The 20,556-nt window shown below is 43.0% G+C and overlaps 1 protein-coding gene across 6 annotated transcripts in view; it reads left to right on the forward strand.

Moving 5' to 3' along the window:
* The first annotated feature begins 3,340 nt into the window (after positions 1 to 3,340).
* Positions 3,341 to 20,556, forward strand: part of palld (palladin, cytoskeletal associated protein) — a 101,550-nt gene continuing 84,334 nt past the window's right edge. For all 6 annotated transcript variants that reach the window (XM_079505240.1, XM_079505242.1, XM_079505245.1 and 3 more), the window contains exons 1-2: positions 3,341 to 3,495; positions 9,560 to 10,564. In XM_079505240.1, the coding sequence (XP_079361366.1) occupies positions 9,561 to 10,564 (1,004 nt within the window). In that variant the 5' untranslated portion in view covers positions 3,341 to 3,495; position 9,560. The remainder of the gene's footprint in view (positions 3,496 to 9,559; positions 10,565 to 20,556) is intronic.

A 20,556-nucleotide genomic window follows, 5' to 3' on the forward strand; every position in this document is an offset into this window, starting at 1 on the left:
ATAACATGCTATAAGTCATGGAATGATACCCCAACCAGCACACCCATGTGGGTCCCATATAGACGACTGATGATTTGAGTCTGGCTTATTAGCCAGGCTAGGTCCCATATGGCTTCGAGATGGGTTAACTATAGAGGGTATGCGCATGCTTAAAGTCAATGGCACATCGAGTGGCAAATCGAGTGGCAAAGCAACATGCAAAGTGAGTTTAACATTGTTTAACGTTGTTTAATGCAATCAGGTTGTCAAGGCCTGAAAGTAGTTTTTTGCCACTCAGTAGGCATTCCTGCATAACGTCCGGCCGGGTTTGATGATGATGTCACGTGCATCTACATGCTTGTATGAGACCCAGGTGGGCAGTGGGCTAACTATATGGAACCTCTATGTCAGCTGGCAGTGGCACCGTATGCTTTACATTTGGGTTACTCGTGTGTGCTTTAAATTGGTTCTACCTGCACCTTAAGTGCCCCAACTAGGTAATTTTACCCTAATTGGGCCTGCCCATGTGGCCTTTAACTTTTAATTAGATTCTACCCAGTCCCTAGACCTAGGTATAAGCCCGAACCTGCTCATTTCTGTGTGGTTGACATGGCATTATGTTAAACAAAGCTAGCGTATAGCGTCAAACAAACAACAACCCAGAGCTAGCCGGAAACATGACGGAGGACAATAAAGAGACTCAGAGAGCAGATGTGTCTTTGCTTCTTAGACCATGGCTGAGAGAGCAGTGTGTTTATTTTCACTTCCTTATATACAGATCACATGATCACGTGACCGGTATCAGGTCACGTGCTCTCAATAAAGGTATATATATATAAATATACATACAGTGATATAAATATACAGGCAATTAACGATCATACATTCCAACACATTAGTAGACTGGAGACTGGACAGTTTTTTTGGTTACGCTGATTGGCTGTAGGGGTTGGCTGAAGGGCCGAAAACTGGATCGAGCAAATCATAACAATTTACTCATGGAGAGATCTAAAGGTCAGAGGTCTTTTGACGAGTGAGTGTGAGCTTCAGTTCCTGAGGAATTCTCACGGCCCTCTACCATATTTCTGAATTCCGTGAAAAATGATAGCACAGAACTGCCAAAACTGCTCAAATGGTGGAATTATCATGGAAACTATAAGGGGTCTATACGCCCTTTGGGCTTGACCCCTATAATAATAATAACTAGAAAATATTGTTCCTAAAGAAACAATGTGGGGTTGGTTCAAGCCAAAAAATAGTAGTATAAAAAGTACAAATTCAGTTTGACTTGGTATCTTTGAGTGGGTGTAGACATGCCTCCAGTTGCTAAGATTGGGAGCACCTGTTTTAGAGCTTGTAATGTACAAAGGTTTTCATCGTTTACCCCATGAGCAAGCATTTAATGACACCGTGGCAAAGAAAAACGTCCCACATGCCTGAGGACTCTAAGATGTTGTTGTGAGAGTTTTGTGGAAGTGTGTTCAGTGTTGACGTCGTCTAGCGTCTACAAGTGACACACGAGGAAGTTCACAAAGTAGAAAGGAATGCCTGGGGCACTTGACCACCAAACGGCCATGACAATCACTACTATAGAGCTCAGACTGTTACAAGGTGTGCATGCGTGCAGCACGCTCGCGCGCACGCGTGTGTGCGCGTTTGTGTGCGCGCGTGTGTGTGTATGGAAAGAAAATTGCTCAATTAATAATTATGTTAAAGGGGCATTCCACTCATTTTCAACATTTTACTATGTCATTAATATAACTTAGAGCTGTTGTGTGGAAATAATAAAAAAGTCCCCCCATTCTGTGTTTCCTAGAACTAGAGGTCTGAAAAAATCATAACATGGTGAAACACATCTTGATGACATCATCAAGATGTGTTTCACCATGTTAATGATTTTTTTCATAATTACAGTTCTAGGAAACACAGAATTGGGGGACTTTTTTATTATTTCAGCTTTCAGCTCTAAGGTATATTAATGATTGATTGATTGATTGATTGATTGAAGAATTTATTAACAGTTTGCAGAATTACAGTACATTTCAAGCACAAACTCAATACAAAGGCTGTTAACTGTGAGTGGACGACCCAATTAAGCATTACACTTGTTTCCAACAGGGTCCACCATGTTCAAATCATCAAAACATTTAGAGACGTACAAATAGACACTTCTATAGACAGAACAGGAATTCATCAAAAAAGAATTCATCAAAAAGGAGGTAAAAAGGGAAAAGAAATATATACAGTGAGGGGAAAAAAGGGGGGGGCGGGGGGGGGGGATTCAGATTTTACGGGGGCCAGTTCCCAAATGACATAGTAAAATGTTGAAAATGGGTGGTTTTCCCCTTTAATGTCCAGTTTGTCCACACAAAGCACACAGTAATACCAATGCATGTGTGCGTGGTTGCATATGTCATAGCCTATGTGTGAGTGAGGTTGACAGCATTGTTGCAGTGGAAATTCCATGGTCTTGTACCTAGCACTTAAGAGTAATCAGTAGATTGTTGGAGCACTGGAATAGCTCTGAGAGAGTGTGATAGTGGCCTACAAATAGATTCAATACTGTCTGTCTATGCCCTGCTGGCCCCTTCAAACCTCATTCAACTCTACAGTAGGTCACTGCCATTTATCCCAATCAAAACCGCTCTCAAAGAGCACTTACAGTAAGTAGCCTACAGGTGGCTGCAATTCGAAACTGGCCCCAGTACAAAGTTTTATTTTATTTTATCAAAAGGTTGGTTATGTTTATTTTTATTTGCTTATAAACTCAAATGTATTTTTTTTAATTGCTTAGAAAATATGTAACTTTTTGACAAAATATTGGTTAAAACATTGGTAATCAGTAGTCTATCAACAACGGCATTGGACCCCAAAATCTGGCACAGGTCGGGCTGTAGTTCTGAAGAGGGTCTGTCAGAAGCAGTCTAATGTATTTTCACCCCCTCATGGTTATGATGCTGGCAGATGCACATTGTGTGTAGGTACTAGGTGAGCAAGCCTTTGAATATTGCATGACTGTCAATTGTAGTGGTTTGATAATGCTGCACTAAGCCATACTGCAGTAAACTGCACTACTGCAGTCCTATGTAAAATATTACATCCTGTATATTTAAATGTCCAATAGCCTAAAGTAGATGCTAACAATAATTGATGCACATCTTCTTTCTATGAGAATTGTCACCACTTGCCTCTCTACCTTTTGCCCCCCTCTTCGCTCTTCTCTCTCTTTTTTCCTTCAGTATTCTAGCTGTGAAACCTGAGCCAGGGCCCAAATATAGCCCCCACACAGTGAGCCGTCACAGGCTGGGACAGATGGGACAGCAGGCCACTCGGCAGGCACCACGCAATTGGACCCTGAACCTGAGTGCTCCTGCTCACCGCCCGACCAAAAAGGCTGCTCTTCTGGAAAGAGGCGATTCTGTTTGGGACGCTCGTATAAACTGATATTACCATTACAGGAGAAATCTGGAACCACGACGGCTGGGACAAATATTGGGACAAATATCTTGACAAAAGGTAGGTTATATAATTTCTTTCAAAACCTATTATTAGTAACAGTTTAGTGGTTTTAGTCATTTGGTTTTTATATAAATTATAAGAAAGACAAAACAAGACCTAAACATTAAGGAGCAATATTGGTCAAAAATAAAGGTTTGTGCTTTTTTTTGTCAGTGTGAAAGTGAAAATGTTCTTTTCATGCCACACAGTATCATCATTGGCTAGTGACCATGTCAGTTGCCTTATTGGAGGGACATTTTATTTTTACACATTTAAGACACAGTATGTCTATTTAGACATTTATTACAAATTAAATAGAGTTATGTAACTGAACAGAATAGACACAGTAGGCTAGCACCCTGTTATGTCACTAACAGTGACCATTCACATACCAATCAATCGATCTTAATATTTAAAAACATTCCACATGCATATTTAATTGCCGTTTTTTGTTTTGCTGTGATTAGTTTCCTAAGATCATTGCCGGTTTGAAAGCAAACTATTCCATGTACATTCTCCCGTGTTGTGTCTTTGGAACAGTAAAGACCAGTGTTAATTTACCCGTTTATAACTAAGACTGTACTAAGGTAACATCCGTACAGCATCAGAGTTAATAACACTGAGTATTTTACTGTGTAGTTTGTAGTTGGTGTCAGTGTTGTGTATGCATGGCTATGAGTTTTGTGTTCCTCGGTCTTTCTTGGGGTGTTAGTGTCTCTCCTGTGCTGTGCTCTGCTCTGCTGTGCTGTGCTGCGAGTGGGCGGGTGGGGTGTGGGCAGTGCTGCTGTGAAACATAGCCCAGGGGATTAAAAATAACAACAGCTGGTCTTCAGGACACCATGAGGGCCAGGGTGTCAAAACTCTCACATCGACACACAAACATACCGTCTAACCTAGTTTATGTGGACAGTTTTGCTCTGCATCAGTTTGCACAAGACTCTCTGTGGCCCTGTTTTTGTAATTTAAGTTTTAGGTCTTACTGTATCTGGGTTCAAACCGGTCTCCTTTGCAGGAGACCTGTAACATCTAACGAGGCAATCCCCGCTTGTCCAGGTGAAATATTACACGTATGAGCTTCAGGCAGGTCTGCTTGTCAACACTGTGCAGGAGGATGCTAAACGCACACCAGTCTTAGTGGTGCCAGCTCATGGCAGAAACATCTAAAGAGTTAAGTCTTAAAAAGACAAAAGAGTGGCCGCACACACTGATAGCCAAAGTGCCGATTATTTATTAGGATGCAGAGTAGGAACCAACGTTTCGGCAGATACAACTGCCTTCTTCAGGGTATATGGAAAAACATTTCAAATCACATAGCCAGGGCTAAACATTCAACCAATCACATACTGATAGTGTTGCGGGCAATCAGGATCAGCTGCCTCACATTCCTGGGTTATTAGGGAGGAGTTATGCCTCATGAATAACTGATGAGACTCTGGAAGGTTAATTCCTTGTCACTAAGACAAATAAATATCTCCAAGATATTGTCTATACATTACAGTTTAGGAATATCAAATAGAGATGGAACCACACAGTAAAGAACTATACAATGATACAAAACAGTTCAATCGATCAGAAATATATAATAAGATACATTTCCATGTCCTGTATTTAACACAAGTCCCCTAAAGTAAACTGAATATAAGCCTCTGGTAGGTAGGCCATCTGTGGATCAGAAAGGGGAGAGAATAGGGTTTAAAAAGTATTTGTACAATTTCTTTTAGAATTTTTTATAAAAAAGGCTTGAGATCAAAGTCTACATTTAGGCCAAATGGGGACAATGTTTTTAGAGACTGAATCCAGAAAGCCTTGCGTTTTAACAACAACTTGTCGATTTGTCCCCCTCTTCTGGGCACAGAGACTTTTTCTATGCCTATATAGTGAAGAGAAGAGACAGGGTGGTTGGATTCCACAAAATGTGCAGCAACAGGATAATTCATATTCTTGCTCTGCAAGTTTTAAGTTCACAAGTAGTCATACCCACATGCCTTGCCACACGGACATGTAAGTAGATAAATTACTGCTTTTGTAGTGCAGGTGATTATGCCTCCGATGGGGGTGCTTAAACTTATGGCATTTGTGTGTACTGTTACATTGGGAACAGGAGCCACATTTGTAGTTGCCATTGGGAATAGGTGCTAAAATGCATTGAGTAGGGTTTAAAGTAGGGGGTAAATCCAATTTGACCAAATGGTTTCTGAGATTGACCACAGGAGAAAACTATAAGGAGGTTTGGCAAAAGTTTTTAACGGTGCATGAGATCCCAGAATGTGCCAATGCTTATGAATAATCTGCTTAAAATGTTCAGCCACTTTAGAGTAGCAGGAGGAGAAGATGTCTTTATTTTCTGACTGTCTCTGGAATAATTCAGACCTGGGTTTCAGGTTAATCTTGTGTGAGGCGTTATGAATTTGGGTGTTAGAATAGCCCCGTTCTTTAAATGTAGTCTGCATATTAGTTAAATGGCGGTTAAGATCAGCGGGTTTACTGCAGATGAGCTTCTCTACAAAATTGGCTGTAGGGAAGGCTGTTTTTTTAGAGGCAGAGGATGACAGCTTGTTACAGCCCTTTAAAATTGGCTCGAACACCAAGGGCCACAACATAAAGGACACAAAGTCAGGTCAAGTGTACAAAAATATACCACATTTATTTAAAATTGAAATCAGCATTAAATGTCAAGAAACTGAACCCCCAAACAAGCCATGAATGTACTGTGGTACATTCAAAGGAGACACTGAATAAATAAAAGTTAAATTAATAAATGCCAAAAACAATAAATGGTAAACGCAAGACCAAACTAGGCATCCTAACAAAACAAAGATATGGGCTGGCAAACTAATAAGTGGGGGAGCCTGGGGGGCTATGTGCATGTCGGAGTCCCCAGACTCCACATAAGCTACCAAAACAAAATAAAGACCTAAACTAACCAAAAGGCAAACAGATACTTACGACCAGCCCAGTAACTGAAATAAAGAATAACAAGATTGCCAGGGAACACAACTATTCAAGTTGGGTGTTGGGGAGACAATGAGCTGCTCTCCACAGCTCCTCTTTATAGCCTGCTACTAATCACTCAATCAAGGAACAGCTGACACAGGGTGAGTCATCAGGTGAGTCTCTAGACCAGCAGCATAGATCATAGCAGCATAGATAGGCACTACAACAGAAGAAAGACAACATTAGTGAACCGACAGATAAACAAATGATAGAGTCTGATTATTGCGTTGATGCCATGTGTGCATATGTGCAAGCACCTAACACAGCTATCTGCCCTCAGTAGGCTATTTCGATAAGTATGTTTTTTGTATAGGTCAGTGTATAGTATATCATCTTCTCCCCTGGTGATCAACAGATCCAAAAAGTTTAATGAGTAAGCATCAAAACATGGTGAATTTCAAGTGATCTGAGCATGAATTGACAAACAAGAAAAAGTTCTTGAGTTGTTCTCTTGTGCCTTGAAACAACAGGAAGACATCATCAATAAATTGTTTCCAAAGAACAATATTGGACAAAAATGGGTTGTTAATAGGATTAAGGATTTGTGTTTTCTCTATAAGTACCCCACATACAGGCCTGCATATTTAGGAGCCATGGGGGATCCCATAGCTACTCCCCTCCTCTGTAAAAAATATTCATCCTGGAACAAGAAATAATTATGTGTCAGGACTACCTCTGCCAGGGTGACAATGCACAAATGTGTGTACATTGGTGTACAGTGACTCTACATCCAGTGTGACAAGGAAAGTATCATCAGTTAAATGTTCAAGGGTTTCAATATTCGATATCATATGGCCTGTGTCTTTCACATAATGGGAAGACGTTCATTAAAGGGTTTAAGAGGAGAGGAGAGTGGCGCTGTGATTGAGTCAATGCCCGATATAATAGGGCGGCCTGGGGGTTTGTCAAAAATGTTGTGAAGTTTAGGTAAAGTGTAAAACACAGGTGTCATGGGTTATTGATTATTCAGAAAATCAAATTCCTTTTTAGTGATTTCACCCGAACGTAAAAAGCCTTGTAAGACATCATTTATTTTGTTCTTGAAATCGGCTATAGGGTTGCTGGGCAGTTTTGTATAGGACGTGTCATCCAGTAATTGTCTATGACATTCAGTGATATAATCGGATTTGTTAAGCAACACAACAGCACCACCTTTATCAGCCTCCTTGATGACAATAGAATTGTCAGACTTGAGATCAAGCAAAGCTTGCTTCTCGCTAAGATTATCATGAGATTTGTATTTGTTTTTACTCAAAACGCAAAAGTGACGTTATGTCTTGTTCAACTAGTCTACAATATGTTTCTATAGACGAGTTACGGTTAGTAGGAGGGATAAAGGTGCTTTTGTTTCTAAAAGGAGTAGGCATGGAAGTGACTGCTTGTCAAGTCTCACTGGAGGTTTAGGGAGACCACCACTATAACCACTGCAGATGTGTTAGTTATATTGTATTAACTTGGACACGCACGCACCAAAAATGGTGTGTGTGTGTGTGTGTGTGTGTGTGTGTGTGTGTGTGTGTGTGTGTGTGTGTGTGTGTGTGTGTGTGTGTGTGTGTGTGTGTGTGTGTGTGTGTGTGTGTGTGTGCGTGCGTGCGTGCGTGCGTGCGTCTGTCTGCCAGATTGCATCTTCAAATTCCTTATAGCTCATGTAGCATCGTAAGTCACTCGGCGACAGTCTGACCCCATACATATCTTCACTACAGTTTATAGCCATAATATTTATTTGTGTACTGGTAACCCTTGAGATACCGTCTCAGTTCATGCCCTCTCTCTCTATTATGGGGTAGATAGCTGTAAACATCCTTCATAGTCTAGCCTATATCTATATCTATAATATATCTATATCTATAATATATAGATATATCTATCACATACACAAGTCCCAAGTTTCTAATGCATGGTGACATGTTAAGGCTAAATCTATTTTGGAATCTTAAATAAATCACGTCTACATCGATATGGCGGTGTGAGTGGTGTGGCCTCAAATAATGTGTGATAAAGCGGGGATTGCCATGTGAAGGAGGACATAGTTGAACCACATACAGTTCTTTCAAAATCTCAAAATGAGCCAGGTGTGTTTGATATTGAGACAAAACATGATTGAGCGCACAAACCAAATGGATGCGTAAGGGTCCATTTGGTTCCATTTGTGCACTCTAGGAGTTGAATGAACACTTTGGATTTCACTGTGTGGGTGAAAAATCACTCGTGTGGAGGGGCACCCTGGTCTTTTGGGGGTACATTTTGTAATACATTATTTAATTTTACATTGTTCACGGATATGAGAACATCAACATGCCCCCAAAAATCTGGGTGACCGGGACAGGAAATGTATAATTAGGTCCTCAACAAACATTAAAAGTCCATATGTGACGTAATTCCGGAAAGCCATGCATTGGAGGGGCTAGCACCCCTTAGACATGGAAACCATGTACCCTCTGCCCTCTGGAAAGGCTCTCGCTAATGCCCACCAGCTGTGTCCATAGAAGAGTAGCCTGAGTCATTCTGCTACAACTGTACTGGCCCTGTCTGGGAGGGCCATAAACAGGGCCATTGTCGGATCTGTTTTTATACCATGATGACGGACGCTCTTTTATTTCAGGGTTGTGTCTAGTAGTCATTTCCCTCCACTGGATGCTTGTCTCATCACGTGTGAACTGTATAAGACTTCAAGTTTTCAAAACTTTTGTACTGTCCAGAAATGGCAAAGGCCAAGTTCAAATAAATCTCAAGGCATACCTGTACCTGCACGGATATTTAAATATATTTATATTATATATTTATATGAATGTGTGTGCTGTTGTAGCTGCTAAGTGATGTTTTTGAGAGGCGCTAGTCCCTCCTATACCCAGCTTTCCGGGTTTGTGTAAACACAAACATTGGCTTGTGATTGGCTGTTCACCCCATAGCGATGATTTGATTGGCTGAGCAAAGTACATATTGAAGATAAAAGTGAGGGCAGTAAAGTGAAGACGGAAAGTGAGGACACAAATTGTGATTGGCCAGAATGAAATGATGTATGATGATGTATGATGATAAGAGCACCCCTCACTTCACACAGGTGTGTTTTTTTTTGTGTGCATTTCAGGATGCAGGACGGGAGTTGGAACCACAACCAGCCACTCCCCCTCTGTCTGCTGCTAAAGGACCCGGCAGGGGGCGGGGCTTTGGAAGGGGACGGGGGGGTGTTCTCCGAGGCGTCCTCGGATGGGGAGCACTACGTGGACTCCATGGCCGAGCTGGATGCCGGTGACGGGGACTTCTCCGACCTCACGGCCTTCCTCAGTGCGGACGAGATAAACCGCAGCCTGGACCTGGCCCGTGAGGCCTTCGGCGAATCAGGCGCGAGGAGCCCGAGGCCCCCGACGTCCCCCGTTCCTCTGCCCCCGGAGCTGGTTCTCCGACAAGTCCCTTCTCCCCCCACCCTCTCCATCGCCCCCACCTACACCACTGAACACCTGAGCAAAAGCCAGAGTGTTCAGCGCCAGACCAAAGCCCCCTGTCCGGACGAGAGCGTCCCCTTCGGCCATAGTGTCCCCGTCCGTGGTGGCAGGACCACACAGGCCTCCGTCGAGACCCCGGCACCCGCGCCCGAAAAGTTCATCTGCCATAAGTCCATCATGCCAGTGTATAAGCAGGACAAGCCCAGGCTGGTCCATGAAGGCCTGGAGCTGAACGACCGGGCAGCCTCGGCCACCGAGTTCTGTAGCCGTGCCGCCACGTTCATCGAGGAGCTGTCGTCCATCTTCAAAGGCTCAGCTCGCCTCGAGCAGCAGGTAGACGAGGACTCCTCGTCCCCAGACAGCGGATACTTGACTCCCAGAAGTCAGCGGCCGGCTCCCCAGGGCGAGGTCTCCGTCGCCCCCCCTCAGCCCCTCTGCCAGCAGATCGGGGGGCCACAGCAGACCCAGCCAGCTGAGGGGCCCCCGCTCGAGGCCCCGGTGGAAGATGCGGGGCCCGTAGCGTACCAGCACACTGACGGAGGTCTGTCCCCACCTCGCTTCTCCCAGAAGCTGAAGAGCCAGGAGGTGGCGGAGGGAAGCCCCATCCGTCTGGAGTGCAGAGTGGCAGGGAACCCATTGCCGCTGGTCAGGTAAGCTTTGATCTCATCAACATGAAGTGAATGAAGTGATGGGAGAAATTCATACAGCGGCATTGGAATGTCTTTTGACATATGCTTCCTACATGAGAGTCAGAATGACTTTATTGCCAAGTATAAGGTTCACTAGAAATATAAAGTATGCATAATAAGACCTTTGGTTAGTAAGGTTAGGAGCAGGGTCACCTACAGTCAAGCCCCCAGAACAGCTGGCCAACGTTGAAGCTGCCACTATCCTACTGCAGCACGTTCCAGGACGTTCATGGAGGTGGACAGACGTTCAGTGACGTCATGTGCGTAACACCGACCTCAAATTTGAGGCCGCTCTTAACTTCCACTCGCTCGAGCCATTGAGTTATAATTGTACTTCCGGCAGTCTTCTGGGTGCTTCAAACGCCACTGAGCAACTTCCATTGAAATTAGTGTTGTGTAAACATAAACATTGAAGACAAAGTGACTTCCCATAGACAGTTTGAGGCTTTGTGTAAACACAAGCATTGAAGACAAAAGTGAGGACGCAAATTGTGATTGGCCAGAATGAGATTATGTATGACGTGTGATGAGCGTCCCTCACTTCACATGGGTGTGATTTTTAACTATATGCCTGCAGTCCAGTGACCATGAAGGTGTTTTTTATGGTCCACTGGAAGGTGGAGGTCTATCTCATTACACAGTGAAATCCTGAGTGTTAACAGAGCATTTTACAGTGTAAATCATTAGAAGTAATTTGTCTTTCTCAGGTCAATCCACTGCAAGTTCAAATATGATGGTGTGTGCATCCATGGGTGAAATGTGTTCTTGCTCCTGCTGGGTGTTGCAATCTATCTGCTGCTTTTTGAGCGATAGCTCAAATAGACTCTGAGTAGATATATGAGGATACAAAAAACCAGGGCTCTTCTGTCATGGTCACATGGAACTTTCTTTAGCGTCACCGCAGAGAACCTTGTGCATTGAGAGCTTGATAATGACTCCTGGAATTCGTTTTCATCTTATCTGTCCTCTGGCTACAATGTCCACTATACAATATGTCCTCTTCTAACACACCGTTACAATGATACTTGACAATGTTTCAAGCGTTGGCTCTGTGTAGCTGGTCAGAAACCTCACACAACACACAATACAATCCTAATTTAAGAGTGTGTACAAATGGACTGTACACGTCACCAATGGAAATTCTGAGCCGGTACCAATGTTTAAAATAACAACATAAACAAAGTACAAAATTAGTAGGCTCCACTAAAAGTTCTCTATCCAGCATTAAACACTGTCCATTTCATCTTCACTATGAGTTCCTTATGATGTTGAATGATAGTAATCAAATAATCCAATGGCGTCAATGGGAAGACATGGAGGGGACACTGGATTGAAGGGAGGTATTGACCAGAGGTTTAAGAGCAGGCTTGCTGGGTAAACGAAGGTGGGAGGTATAGCCAGGAGGTGGTAACTGGGTGTTGACGTGCCCTCTTCTTGAAACACCTGCCACAGGGGATTTCCACACCACGTAAACGGATTTGTTAACCGGCACCATGGCCAGTTGCAAAAGAGGCTCCGTCGGGTCACCCACTGTCAGGTGCCTCTGCCTGGATGCATGGAGTAAACTACTCCGTTTGAAACGATAGCGGCCTCTTCCAACTGGGTTATTTGGACCTGTTGTCTACTAAACTAAAAATACCCCCCTTCCCCTTCTCCTCCGCCTCTCTTGTTTCTAGATGTGTCTCCGTCAACATCTCTGTTGTTTACTACATCGCAATCCCTTCACGTCTAAGGATTTCTGACTCTAATGTTACTGGATTACAAGTCTGTGTTCTGGTTTCATGTGCTAGCCAGGCTGTGCGTTTAGTGCATGGTGTACTGTATCGTAATTGGTTTGTGACAGGCCACTTGGCAGGGGGCCTGGAAAGGAACGTGATAGCGGAAGAGAAATCCTGTGTTTACATGATGGTTAGAATCAGGTGGTTTATTTTGTGTATCTTTTTTGTAGTTTGTGTACTAATCCACACTACAGCATGTAGCCTAATAGCAGTGGCTGGGACATGGATCTCTCTGCTAGGCTATATGGAGCTGTCTCCACTGTAGTATAAATAGTCTCCAGGCCAACAGGAGCCATGGTCCAGGAATGTGTGCAATGCCATGACGAGGCATTTTCACTCACCATTCTCGACATTTCACCTCACCTTCTTGGGGAATATCTATGAAGGTAGTGTGTAGTGTGTTGTGTTCTACTGTGAGGTAAACGAGAGACTACAGTCACCACACACTGCCATTAAGTGAAAGATAGAACTACTAGAGAAGTGAAGCTGAATGAATGAAGGCATCAAACACGAGTACATGAGTCTTCTATCCTATAGCAGGTATCCATCACCATCAACTGTACCAGGTCTAAATTTACCACATGAACACTAGCATCCCTATATTCTGGGCATGTCATAATAGGCGATGTGTCATTGTAAACTAATGAAAATAGCAGATCTACAAGCTCCTAACGCTTCACAACATGACATGTTGTGAGCTTGTAGATCTTCTATTTACGCCGATGAGACTTCAGAGGAAGTCTTCAGAGGACTTCACTGCTTTTTGCAGATGATGTGGTCCTGATGGTACCATCGGTCTAAGACCTTCAGCTCTCTCTGTACCGGTTCGCAGTGCAGTCCAAGTAGGGAATGAGACATTACCCCAGGTGAAGGGGTTCAATTATCTCGGGGTCTTGTTCACGAGTGAGGGGCGGACGGAGAAAGAGATCATAGGCGGTATTGCAGTCGCTGTACCACACTGTTGTGACGAAAAGAGAGCTGAGCCAGAAGGCAAAGCTCTCTGTCTACCGAGCAATCTTCGTTCCTACTCTCACCTATGGTCATGAAGTGTGGGTCATGATCGAAAGAATAAGATCGTGATTCGTGAATACAAGCGGCCGAAATGAGTTTTCCCCCGACTGGCTGGCATCTCCCTTAGAGATTGGGTGAGAAGTTCAGTCACACGAGAGAGACTCTGAGTAGAATCGCTGGTTTTTCGCCTGGAAAGGAGCCAGCTTAGGTGGTTCGGGCATCTGGTTAGGAGGTCCTCGATGTATGTCCCACTGGGAGCAGACCAAGACACAGTTGGAGGGATTACATCGACTCACTGGCCTTGGAACGCCTCGGGATCCCCCAGGAGGAAGTTACTAATGTTGCTCTGGAGAGGGAAGTCTGGAGCTCTCTGGTGGAGCTGTTGCCCCCATGACCCGACTACAGATAAGCGGTTGAAGATGGATGGATGGATGGATGGAGACTTTAGAGGAGAGGGTCAAGTATAGACCTCTGAAAATGTCCCGTTGTTCCTATCCTATAGCGATTTTGACACAGCTAAATGTAATTTTGTTCATTTCGGGGAGTGTTTGCTTAGGTGCTGCAGTGTGCCAGCACGATGTTCTCATTGTTCTGTAAAGGAGTAGCCTACACAGTTACATGAAACACACCACAGGGACGGCTTAATGGAAGGGCTTTAGGTGCGGCAGCACAGGGCACCAACCTTGGTGGGGCACCAAACGGCCGGGAGAAAGTGAAAAATAACTGAACTATCGCTGCAAGAGTGCCATAATTTAGAAGTAAAGGCTTCTGAAGGAGCGCTAAAACGGTGAAACACGCCGGTGTAGCATCAAATTTCTATGCTGCACCCCTCCATCAATCTCCAGGACAGGTCCATGACAGGTCTGGAGAAGCAGTGCTGTATTTATAAAGTGCATGTTATTTGGCAATATTCCCAGAATGAACTGAGGAACAACAGGAGTTTGTTAAGTCGAGGCCTGGAACAGCAGATTATTTCCCTCCCAATAGCTGTTTCTCAGCTGGCGAGCTGGGCCATTTCACACAAACACTCAACATTTCCCATGTGCTCTAACAACATGTTGTGATTTCCCCTCCTGACCCAGCTGTTACACTGCTGTGAACACTAGGTGGCAGCAGGGGCTTTATGATGTCAAACCAACCAAGGTGTGGGATCAGTGTTCCATGGATTTGTGGCTGCTCACTGTAAGCTTTCCTGTATGACTACAAACATTAGGTCCAGGTGTAAGTTATATTGTATTTGTCACAGAAGCCTGTCATAACCATTGGACCAGGGATTGGAATACTCTAAATCTAAAAATATATACAGTAACTACGGCCAAAACTATATGCCACACGTACTCAGTCATGTCTTCTGAAGGATGAGTTATATAGTTATAGTTGGTTACATGCCAGTGTCACGTACCTAAAATAGCCGATCTGCAAGTGCAACTGAGTGCAAATCAACCATGGCTGTCTGTTGCCATGTCGTCCAGACATGGCTGTCTGTTGCCATGTCGTCCAGAGTCTGGAGTCCGACTGCAGACCATAATGCTGTTTGTGTAGTAGGAAGGTGTAGCTACAGTAAGATGTCAGAAGCTAGAGCACAGCTGCTAAATCCCACACCAACATCATCTGTTACACAAAGTAAACAAAATGACAACAAACTGAAATGTGAAGCATTAGAGGACTAGAGGTAGCATTTATAATGTGGTTGTTTATAGGACAATACTCCTGGTGCATTCATTTTTATAGTTAATTTAAGTCCAGACATGTCAGCGTGGCACGCCATTACTGAATAGAACAATAGTTTAGCTTTGTAAAATATTTTCACTTTCCAGCCAGTTCACTACACGAACGAACTTTCCAGCCAACTCACATCCATAAAACTTCGGGAATATAGTCAAGCTAGCTGGGAATAGAATATGGTACAAGACACATATTTAACGTTTCCAGTATCTTCATGTATATACAAAGTAATATTTATTAGTTGAACTACTACTGTAAGTACAGTGTAAGTTACAGCACTGTTGTAACTAGAAAGATGTCCCATGCATATCTCCACTTAGACTAACTAGAAAGATGTCCCATACATATCTCCACTTAGACTAACTAGAAAGATGTCCCATACATATCTCCACTTAGACTAACTAGAAAGATATCCCATACATATCTCCACTTAGACTAACTAGAAAGATGTCCCATGCATATCTCCACTGACACTAGGCAAGTGTCAACATATGCCTCTTCCACCTGAGATATGTATTCTTTATTTACCTTGACCTCTGACATTTTCTTTTTTTAATGTTTTTTGTGGCTTTCACCTTTATTTTATATATTTTATGGAGGGACAGACAGTAGGCTGACAGGAAATGGGGAGAGAGATGGGGGGAAGACATGCAGTAAAGGCCGTCGGGATCGGGAGTCGAACCCGCGGCACACTGCCAGACTGGATTACCAGCCAAGGTGCCTGGACCACTGAGCCATGGCCCAGGCCAACCTCTGACATTTTCAACCCAAAAGTTATTCAGACTGACCGTTCTCCTCAAGTTAAATTCAAATCTGCCCGTTCGCTTAGGCCTCATCACACTATTGAGACATCTGTCTTGTCCGTGTCTTGTGTCTTGTCCGTGTTTAATGGCCGCCCCAATGCATTTCCAATGGAAGTCACATGGTTTGACCAAACATTTTTGTTTGATGGTTGTGTTCTGCCCCCCTCCCCCCAGGTGTGAATGAGGCCTAATCGTACTTTTACTACCAGAAAAAGAAAAACAAAGAAACAAACAGTTTGTTTGTCTGTCTCTGTGTATACAGTAGTCATTCTGTCCACTAGAGGGTGCTGAAAGCAACAAATCAAACTTGGTCTGAAACATGCTACTTGCTATTTTCGCAACATTTATCTGTGGAACCGAGTCAAACAAAATGTAATGCCTCAACTCCTGCAATTCCAAGAGCTTGTCAGGATGGGGTGTCCCCAGTTCAAATATGATTATTTTTGGGGGTCGCACCCTGAAAAGGCTGAGAACCAGGCTACACTAATGGTTCTCAAAAAATATCATGTCAGGAACCCCCAAATTGTTGTGTATGTGAATGTATTAGGCCACAGACTAAAAATATTATATTTTGTGCCAAGGACACCCCCCCCCCCCCCCCCCCCCGCCCCTCCATAAGAAAATATTTGTGTTAAAATATTCTAAATTATTCCACATATTCCACTGTCACAGCGTGCTGACTTTTATTTTTTTTACAAACTTTCATAACAGATCTATGAGCTATTATACAAGAGATGGAACTGTCTACCAAAGTCAAACATCACTCTAACGGTAGGGGTGTCCAATATATGTTGAATCAACATTTCCATTGTGATGTTTAAATTTATAAGCCCTGTTTTCAAACATTTTTCTAAACATTTTGAACATTTTACAAAGAAGCCAAGTTTTTTCCAAAATAGCCGAGCTTGTAGATGTGCTATTTTTGAAAGAAATTTGATACAAATGTTTACCTATAATGACTTGCCTAAATTCGCGATGCCAAGGTTTGACGTTTTTGTCGTTTCCCTCGCCAAACACTACACAATAGTAAAGTGAATTGAAAACAAAAAAGCCTGTTTAGTGACAGAGATGCAGTACACAAGAGCTGGGCTTGGGAGAAATAGCCTAACTAACACATAATCACTCCTGCCGGTGTCCAACCTGTGCTGTTATCCTGCCAGAACATATGGAGACTATCACACTTGGCGCCGAACGTGATAAAAAGTAATACACGTTATCTTATCTTCTTTAAATTTGTGAAGTATACGGAAATATCTATCTGTCCACAGGACAAATGATCTACCAGCTAAATTGGCCCCAGGCCTTGGAAGAGAGAGAGAGAGAGAGCGTGTGTGTGTGTGTGTGTGTGTGTGTGTGTGTGTGTGTGTGTGTGTGTGTGTGTGTGTGTGTGTGTGTGTGTGTGTGTGTGTGTGTGTGTGTGTGTGTGTGTGTGTGTGTGTGTGTGTGTGTGTCTAGGGCACTGTGTTAGTGTCCTTATGTTACCGTTTTTTATCCTGGAAATACCCTGTAATCAGAATATCTCACAATTCACAATAACTAAAACATCCCTGTGTAAGTGTTAAATCCTAACTCTGTAGAGGTCTAATCATGCCCGTGGTTGAAGTCCCATATCTGCATTCCACGTAAGACAGCAGCCATAAATACTGGTGGGGAGACCCTCCAATCTATAGTTTATCACTTGCAATATAAAGTCTGACATCTATATCTATAGCTTATCTTATCTGTAGCGATAGCAGTGGAAATGCCAGATGGCTGCATTTTGCCTATACAAAATTATACTGTAGTGTACATTGTACAGTATCATAGGGTGCCGTGACGCAAGTCCAGGGGTGCAGCAGAATCCTTAACTAATTTATCGCCGAAATCGCCTTTTCACACCTGTTTTCTAATGGCGCTCGGCGCAGAGATCGCCTTTTCACACCTTTTTTAATATCAATTGATTACGGTGATCAATTGTGTCCTGTATGCGCTCATAACACTCCAGTTCCGGTGTGGTGAAAAAAAACGACAAATAAAACCGAAATGGAAAATCTGCTGGTCTTATGCTGTCTATGGGGATGCAGATTCTTAGAACGCTAATATCTCGGATTCTTCTTTTTAGACCAAAACAAGCTTGATTTGCGGCTCATTTCCCTACACGTTATGATCCTAGCTTACAACAAGTATGTTTTGAGGGGATTCAATGACAATAGCGGGACATCTTAGAACTGACTCTCAGTTTACGGTCAAATCGGCTTTCAAAAGAATGGTGCTCACCATTCGTACATGTGTGAGACCTCCACCAGATGGCGCTGTGGCGCCAAATGAGTTTTAATACTATAGATTCTTTACACACATGTAACAAATAAACTACACTCATTCATTCATACAGATCACTTTATTCGTGGTGAAACATCAACCTCGTTCCAAACATAAACGACATTGCGTTCTAGATATATTTCCTGGCAAATGAAATGAAAATGGCGCCCCCGGTACGGTGTATGAGGACCTTAAACTGCATGGGAGAATAGGGGGATAATGGCCCAAACAACGTCAGCCCCAAAACAAAAAATAAGTAAATACTAGAATAGGCCAGTTTGTATGTGTTCACTGGAGGCATATGTTTCTGATCTACAGGAAGGTTAGCATATTTCTTGCTGCTTCCCCAGACCCTTTTATATCTCATTACCCCTCATTCCTGTTGTGAACAACAACAGAGCATTCTTCGGCGATCGCAATTATGCACGGAATTCGACAGCGTGTGTACAGTAACGGTATGCGTGTGAGTTGATGGGCACAGCACACTCATAATTTCACACAGCTTGCTATTTTAAATGCTTTCTCCCTCATTTTAGTGCTCATTTCCCCATGAGCAGGGCCTTTGATGGGGTTGCCAGGTTTTGGCAGGTGATATCCCCAAACTCCACCTTTATGCTTTGACTAACGAGATGTTAGCTGAGCTGATGCCAGCATATCCCATGCCCAGTGAGAGAGATCTTCCTGGTTCATTGAGGCCGCTGGGCGCGGCCTCCTGTACGACCAGTGGTTCTCAAAGTGGGGTCCGGGGACCCTTAGGGGCCCTTGAAGGGGTTCCAGGGAATCCCCAGCTAAATATTAGGAATGAAATGGACCCTGTAACTCCGACTGGATGTAATCAGAGTACAGTAGATTGGGGTCCCAGAGATAAAAACAAAACGGCGGCATAGCAATGATAGCAGTAGAGCGAATTTGATCCAATTTTAGTGCCGAAACAGGGTTCAGTGAGATCAGTGTGGCTCCTGACCGGAGTGTTGTGCCTATAGGGCATGCGTGTGTCTTTTACAGGTCTTTTACAGGTACTTGGGTATCTCTGTTTTCTCGTGTATCTTGAAGACCAGGCCCATTGAAAGTTGCTTTACTCTGTCCTCTACCCTGATTCATCCAGTGGTGTAAAGTAACTACTATTACTTACTTTGAGGTACTTGTACTTCACATGAGTATTTCCGATTTCCAATACTTTCATTCTACTTCACTACAGCTCAGAGGCAATTATTGTACTTTTACTCCACAATTATTCGAAAACTATAGTTACTTTGTAGATTTGGGTTATTATTACCAAATGTACATTAACCACATTTGAAAATCTACAATGCATTGTGAGCTTGTATCTGCAATTTAAGATCTAAAAGATTTTTAGACATTTTTCACATTGAAAACAGGACATTCTGCATGCATAATGAGTATGTTTACTTTCGTACTTTTACTTCAAGTACATTTTGAATAGGGGATTTCTACTTGTAACAGAGTACATGTACATTGCAGTATTGATACTTTTAAAACATGGGAGTACTTATCCCATCACTGCAGCCATCCTACCATATAATGGTAAGGGGTAAGCAGGGGTTAGGTGAGTTCTGGGTGTAAGGCCTAGTAGTAACCTGACCAGTTTGTTTTGAGAGGTCTGCAGTTTTATGCCTTTGAAGTGCTACCACGAGGTGCATGCATAGTCAAAATTACATTTGAGTGCTCCTGCTAGTGTCCTCAGTGTGTTCCTACTAACCACAGAGGAGATCCTGAATAGAAAACTGGTTCTTTGGTTGACTTTTCAGATTACTTTTGTTACCATATTTTCACTTGAGATGTTGCCCTCTAAGATACAACCCAGGTAGGTTAATTTGTCCTTGTGATGACATTGTCGTATACTTTGACTGTAAGAAAAATGCAGGACAAATCTAGCGAGACATGGTATCATTTAGTGCCTTATTGTTAGCGAACTGGACATTTTGTTGTTTCTCATAATCGCACTTCCGTTCACTGGGGAACATTCCGTTTGTTACCATCAAATCAATATTCCTTTTTTTGTACTTGTAAAACCTAAAGTGTTAGCGTAATTTCTCCTGTGGACAGGTGGTGAAAACGAACTAGCACTTGTGCTAACACACTGTAAGCAATGCATCTACAAATTGTACAATTGTGCAATGTGCATGTACAATGTGATTGTGATGTCCATATCAAATAAACATAAACATAAACACAGTTTTATATAGTAACTTGTGAGTGCCTCATCACCGACTTACATTGTTGCATGACTGTGCCACGCCTTGTGCCGTAATATGCCATCTATAAACTCAATGCGGTGTGGATACAACACACTCTGAGCTTATAGATCTGCTATTTT

This window comes from Electrona antarctica (genome assembly GCF_951216825.1).
Source record: "Electrona antarctica genome assembly, chromosome: 7".
Lineage (NCBI taxonomy): Eukaryota > Metazoa > Chordata > Actinopteri > Myctophiformes > Myctophidae > Electrona > Electrona antarctica.